General features: G+C 47.7%; 1 protein-coding gene across 1 annotated transcript in view; it reads right to left on the bottom strand.

Annotated features, from left to right (window-relative positions):
• LOC133361967 (platelet glycoprotein Ib beta chain-like) overlaps window positions 1–6,475 on the bottom strand; it is a gene marked incomplete at its 3' end in the record, with an annotated part of 7,777 nt that extends 1,302 nt beyond the window's left edge. Inside the window, exons 1-2 of the mRNA XM_061580941.1 lie at window positions 6,367–6,475; window positions 1,944–2,603 (exon numbers count right to left, since the gene is read on the bottom strand). Of these exons, the coding sequence (XP_061436925.1) occupies window positions 1,944–2,549 (606 nt within the window). The remainder of the gene's footprint in view (window positions 1–1,943; window positions 2,604–6,366) is intronic.
• Between the last annotated feature and the right edge of the window lie 1,111 nt (window positions 6,476–7,586).

The following is a 7,586-nucleotide window of genomic DNA, read 5'->3' as shown; positions in this document are numbered from 1 at the left end:
TACAGATGACTAGATGATGGTCAGAGGGCAGATCAGCTCCACGGTAGGTCCTGGTGTCAAGGACATGGGCCCGCACCCGCTGTTCCATCACTACGTAGTCCAGCAGATGTTCTTGCTTGGACCCGGCGTGCATCCATAATGTTGTGTGGATGCATCGATGCCGGGAACAGCGTGTTGGTAATTACAAGCCCATGGGCTGCACAAAAATCTAGCAGCCTCCTACCGTTGTTATTGAGCTGATCTGGCCTATGCCTTCCAATCACTCCAGACCAGGTGCCAGCATCATGACCAACTCGGGCATTGAAGTCACCCAACAAGATGACTCTATTCCGAGTGGCCACTTTAGCCAGCACCTGTGACAGGAGGTCATAGAAGGCATCTGACTCATCGGCCTTGCCTGCATCCCTCCACGGATGTTTGTCTTCGGCGGAGGCATAAGCAACCGCGACCACCACTCCTCACCTCTGGATGATGGGAAGGCGAGCCCAAAGTAGCCTGGGGTTTACAGCTTCCCACACCTCACCGCCACGCTCCCACGCCCCCTTCATTCTTTTGTTCAAAAGAAGAGCCACACCCTGTTGTTTGGCAGTCTCCTGCCCCGAGTAGAGGACTGTCCACCCCTCATGGTGGCAGGAGCCAAAACCGGTCCACCGGACCTCCTGAATGCCACAGAGATCCAGGCGGTACCGGTCCATCTCCCGACAAAGGAGTGGCAGCCTCTCCTCCGCAGTGAGCGTTCGAACATTCCACGTGGCCATCCGCAATGGTTTTTTGTTGTTTCTGGAGGAGCCCCGAGGGTGAAGATTCAATCTCCTGGCTCCGCCAATTGGGGTTTGGCCAGGAGACGTCATAGACGCCTGTCCCCCCGGGGCCTCCGGCACAAGCTTATTAGTTACAGGTTTATGTTTAAGTCGTCTTTTAGTGGTAATTTATTGAGGGTGGAGGGGTTACCAGCCCCTCGCACCCGTCCAAAGCCCCCGTTTAGCCACTGTGGTGGTCACAGACGCCATGAGGGGAGAGGGCCAATGAGGCATTGGCCCTCCCCCCCCCACAGCACTGTCCACGACAGCGTTGCCCATCCAGCACCGCGAGGAGGTAGCAGGTTGTTTTGCCGGACAACGTACACACGCAGTACACACACGTACACACGTACACACACAACAACAACAACAACCGCCATTCGCCACTAAGTGGTGGTGACGTCACCACGACGCTTGTGCCAGGCCAAGTGCACCTTGAGGCCACCACGTGAAGTGTCGAACGCCCGCTGGCAGGAGGTCACGGGGCAGACCCAGCAGGTGCCACGGGTCGACTGACCGAGATGACTGAGATGACTGGCTGATGCACCACCTGTGCCCCTTACTGTACCAACTTGCTGTGCTTTAGCCACCCGGCACTCCGCTCGTTGTTGTGAGCGTCGCTCTTCCACCCTCCGTTGTTGCTGGAGGGCGACTGCCTCCAACTGCCCAGTAGCGTCTTTCACGAGCCTCCTCCACAGAGGCCGATCTTGACACCGCTGGTACCAGTCACCGGCAAGTCCACTCAGCTCCACGTCCTCCTGTACCACATCACTCCATCTCTTCTCCAGCCCGTGCCGCGCCCGTTTAGCCCCCTCGATCCGGCCGAACAAAAGCTGTTTAGGCATGCGGTGGCTGGGCATGCGGGCGACATGACCCAGCCAACGCAGCCTTGCCTGCCGGAGGAGCTCACCGATGGGACTTTGCCCAGATCTTTCAAGGATTTGTGAGCTCCTCACACAATCCAGCCTGCAGGTTAAACCCAGGATGGATCGTAGGCAGGCCAGCCTAAAAGTTTCTAACCGGCGACGATGCTCCATTAGGGGGGTCCACACACACACGTACACACACGCGCATGTACACTCACGCACGTACACACACACGTATGCAGGTACACACACACACACGTGCCCCCCCCGTACTCACCTGCCGCGCCTGCCGCCGCAGCTTGCGCACCAGGTAGACGAGCGACAGCACGAGGGCCCCGTGGACGACCGCGGACAGGTAGAGGCCGCCGTGGGACGCCAGGGCCCCAGCGCACGCCGGCAGGCAGTCTCGCAGCGCCTCCTCCATCGACAGCAGCGACACCACGCGGCCCGCCAGCGGAGGCGGCCCCGCGCACCTCTCGGCCCGCCGCGGGTCCACCCGCCGCTGGTCGGCCTGCTTGGCGAGCCACGAACGCAGGTACCAGATGCCGCAGTCGCAGCGCCACGGGTTGGCGGGCTGGGCATGGAACTCGACGGTTCGGAGGTGCCGGAGGCCGTCGAAGGCGCCGTCGGCGATGCGCTCGAGGCTGGTGTTGACGAAGACGATCATCTCGATGTGGGTATCGGGGTCGTTGTCGTTGAACTTGGAGTTGGCGGAGAATCGTTGGAAGCATTCGACGACGCTTTGGTCGGGTTTGGTGCGGTTGCAGCCGTCGGGGAGGCCGCTGGCTGAGGCCTGGGCTACCTTGGAGGCCACCAGCAGCGTCACCAGCAGCGCCGGGAGCAGCACCGGAGGGGCGGAGGGGGGGCGCCGGGAGGAAGTCATCGGCGAGGCGGATCGCGAAGGTCGGAGAGACGAAGGGGGTGGCGGGGTGACCTACTATGGAGGATGTTGGTGCACAGAGACACAGAGAGATGATACATTACACTATACACGACACTATACACTATTATACACTACACTACTATACACTACACTATACACTACACACTACTATACACTACACTATACACTACACTATACACTACACTACAAACTACACTATACACTACACTACACACTACACTACACACTATACACTACACTACATACTACACTACACACTATACACTACACTACACACTACACTACACACTATACACTACACTACACACTACACTACACTACACACTATACACTACACTACATACTACACTACACACTATACACTACACTACACACTACACTACACACTATACACTACACTACACACTACACTACACTACACACTATACACTACACTACATACTACACTACACACTATACACTACACTACACACTACACTACACACTATACACTACACTACACACTACACTACACACTACACATATCAATGTGTAGAGTACTTCTCGGAGGCAATAACTTTCAGAGGCGACGCATGTTCCTAATGATTAACGTTCGTTTATAATCAACATGATTAACAATGAACAAGATTGTAATCAACATGATTACAATCATCACCAACACACTTATCACGCCCACAGGCAACGTGGAAGTTGCGGTTTGAAAATTTTTTTTACCTAAAATGTTTTTACTTTAACCTTTCGCGACTGCAGAAATTCAGTTACGTAGATATAAAAATACAATAAAAATACAATAAAAATACACTAAAAATACACTAAAAATATTCAAAAAATACAATAGAAATACACTAAAAATATAATAAAAATACAATTAAAATATATTTAAAATACAATAAAAAATACAATAAAAATACACTTAAAATACACTAAAAATACACTAAAATACAATAAAAATATTTTTAAAATACAATTAAAATACACTAAAACATAATAAAAATACAATAAAAATACACTTAAAATACACTAAAAATACACTAAAATACAATAAAAATATTTTTAAAATACAATTAAAATACACTAAAACATAATAAAAATACAATAAAAATACACTTAAAATACACTAAAAATACACTAAAATACAATGAAAATATTTTTAAAATACAATACAAATACACTAAAAATACAATAAAAATATTCCAAAAATACAATTAAAATACACTAAAACATAATAAAAATACAATAGAAATACACTAAAAATACACTAAAATACAATAAAAATACACTAAAATACAATACAAATATTTTTAAATACAATGAAAATACACCAAAAATAGAATAAAAATATTCCAAAAATACAATTAATATACACTAAAAATACAATAAAAATACGCAAAAAATACATCCAGACATCCACCCTGCGTCCTTCCCTGTGGAAGAGGTATGTGGATGACACTTTCGTCATCTGGCCACATGGCCTCCCAGCATTGAACCACTTCTTGGACCACATCAATTCCAGACACCCATCCATCAGATTCACCATGAAAGTGGAGAAAGACGGTAAACTACCATTCTTAGATATTCTGTTTGAGAGGAGGCCTGACGGATCCTTGGGACATTCTGTCTACAGGAAAGCCACCCACACAGATTCCTACTTGAAACCGGATTCTCACCACCACCCATCTCAAAAGAATTCCCTCATCAAAACGCTATACCACAGAGCTCATGGCATTTCTGACCAACACCACCTGGCCGTGAATTGAGACACGTACATCGGGCCCTCAAGATGAACGGATACTCTGACCGCACCATCCGCCAAGCTGTCTCTCCCACCGCACAGAAACAGCCACATGAAACTCCGATCAAAACCATCACGTTGCCATACATAGCAGGCGTGACCAAAAAGATCTGCAAAATTCTTAACAAACATAAGATCCAAGTCCGATTCAGTACAGTACATAAAATCCGTGATCTAATTCCATCTGTGAAGGATGTCGTTCCTGACTTGCAATACCCTGGAGTCTATAAACTGAGTTGCATCCGTGGTGACTGCTACATTGGGGAAACGAAACGTCACGTCTCTGATCGTGTCTGCGAGCACAAGTCAGATCTGAAACACGGAAAAATGGAGTCGTCCGCCGTTGCCGATCATTGCTACAACTCGGTGGGCTCTCATGAGATTGTTTTTCTCTGAGACTAAGGTGCTCTGCAAACCCTCTGGCTACCATCAAAGGTTTGTACACGAAGCCATTCAGATATACAAACACAGACATCATTTCAACCGTGATGATGATGGGTACAAAACTTAGTAATCATTGGAAAGATGTTATCAACCACGCAAAAAAGATTCAATTACACATTTTTGGACCATCTTATCTGACAGGCACTACTTTGTACTTTACCGAGTGTTAACATCCCTAACGTTTAGCAGTACTCTCTTTATTGTCAGCCAACACCGGTATAAATATGGGCATTTCCGCTCCTTTTCTATCATGTACATCCACAGGTACTTGTGCACAGACAGCATAACAAAGAGCGGCGTAATCGTATCCCCCTTCAACCACTATATAAGGTATATAAGATACAGATGTTTTGCTGTGACGGTTTCACCTGAAGACGGAAGCTTGTGTTGCCTCCGAAACGTCGTGATTTTTATTTTTTTTATTTTAATTTAATTTTTTACCTACGTGACTTTACCGAAAGAACTACGAGTACAATAAAATACACTAAAAATACACTAAAATATAATAAAAATACAAAAAAATACACTAAAATACAATAAAAATACGCTAAAAATAGAATGAAAATACAACAAAAATACACTAAAAATACAATAAAAATACAATAAATAATAATAGAAATACAATAAAAATACAAAAAGAATACATTAGAAATACAATAAAAATACAAAAAAAATAATAATAGAAAATGAATTCGAAATTAAACATTTAGGTGCGTTTTGCGTTTTTATTACGTATTTTTTTATTTTATTGTCTATCTTCGTGACTTTACCGAAAGAACCAAAGAATATTTATTTTCTATTTTTAAAACTTTTTTTGTTACCGGGGTTAGAAGGGAGGTGGAGGAGGATGTGGATGGAGGTGGTGATGACGGTGATGGTGGCGATGGTGGCGATGATGGTGGTGATGGTGATGGTGGTGATGGTGATGAGGATGAGGGTGATGATGGTGGTGGTGATGGTGGTGGTGATGATGGTGGTGGTGATGATGGTGGTGGTGATGGTGGTGGTGATGTTGGTGGTGATGATGGTGGTGGTGATGATGGTGGTGATGATGGGGGTGGTGGTGATGGTGGTGGTGATGGTGGTGGTGATGTTGGTGGTGGTGATGGTGGTGATGATGGTGGTGGGGGTGATGATGGGGGTGGTGGTGATGGTGATGGTGATGTTGGTGGTGGTGATGGTGGTGATGATGGTGGTGGTGGTGATGATGGTGGTGATGATAGTGGTGATGGTGATGATGGTGGTGGGGGTGATGATGGCGGGGTTGATGGTGGTGGTGTTGGTGGTGGCGATGATGGTGGTGATGACGATGATGGTGGTGATGGTGGTGATGATGGCGGGGTTGATGGTGGTGATGTTGGTGGTGGCGATGATGGTGGTGATGACGATGATGGTGGTGATGGTGGTGATGATGGTGATGATGATGGTGATGATGGTGGTGATGACGATGATGATGGTGGTGATGATGGTGTTGATGATGATGGTGATGATGATGGTGGTGATGATGAATTATGATAAAGATGACGCCGTGTATCAATTCTAAGACTCTAACCCACCTACCCTTTGACTATTTCGATCAATTCGCGTCCGTAGAAAACAACGGCGGATCGCGACGTTCCAATCTCCACGCACGCCACCGTCTTCAGGCGAAGCCGACTGAAGCTCCAACCTGCCAGAAGCGAAGTGACCGGCGATATGAGAACCACAAGCGATAAAAAAAACTCCAACACCTAAAGGCCTCCCTCCCCCAAACGTTGTCACGGAATTATTCAAAACGTTGCCTGGACGTCACCGGGGCGTCGGGGAGATGTTGACTACCTCGCCTGGTCTACAGGAGGTCTCGTGGAATCGATATCCTGCAATGGTGACTACCTCGCCTGGTCTACAGGAGGTCTCGATATCCTGAGATGTTGACTACCTCGCCTGGTCTACAGGAGGTCTCGTGGGATCGATATCCTGAGATGTTGACTCCCTCGCCTGGTCTACAGGAGGTCTCGATATCCTGAGATGTTGACTACCTCGCCTGGTCTACAGGAGGTCTCGATATCCTGAGATGTTGACTACCTCACCTCGTCTACAGGAGGTCTCGTGGAATCGATATCCTGCAATGTTGACTACCTCGCCTGGTCTACAGGAGGTCTCGATATCCTGAGATGTTGACTACCTCGCCTGGTCTACAGGAGGTCTCGTGGGATCGATATCCTGAGATGTTGACTCCCTCGCCTGGTCTACAGGAGGTCTCGATATCCTGAGATGTTGACTACCTCGCCTGGTCTACAGGAGGTCTCGATATCCTGAGATGTTGATTACCTCGCCTGGTCTACAGGAGGTCTCGTGGAATCGATATCCTGCAATGGTGACTACCTCGCCTGGTCTACATGAGGTCTCGTGGGATCGATATCCTGGAGGGAGATGTCTCTGCATCGCTATGGGTCTCTATACGTCTCTTGATCTTACTGCAACTCGTTGGGTCTCTCTGTGGGTCTCTATGAGTGTCTGTAGGTCTCTCTGTGGGTCTCTATGAGTGTCTGTGGGTCTCTCTGTGGGTCTCTATGAGTGTCTGTGGGTCTCTGTGGGTTTCTATGAGTCTCTTGATCTCTCTGCAACTCGCTGTCTCTTTGTGACTCTACTGAGACACTGACACACAGACACACTGAGACAGACACACACAGACACACACAGACACACCGAGACACACACTGAGACACACAGACACATTGAGACACACTGACACACACAGAGACACACTGACACACACACAGACACACACTGAGACACTG

This window comes from Lethenteron reissneri, unplaced genomic scaffold (assembly GCF_015708825.2).
Source record: "Lethenteron reissneri isolate LAM-NWPU_2019-01 unplaced genomic scaffold, ASM1570882v1 scaffold_131, whole genome shotgun sequence".
NCBI lineage: Eukaryota > Metazoa > Chordata > Hyperoartia > Petromyzontiformes > Petromyzontidae > Lethenteron > Lethenteron reissneri.
This window is presented reverse-complemented; position numbering and strand designations above follow the sequence as displayed.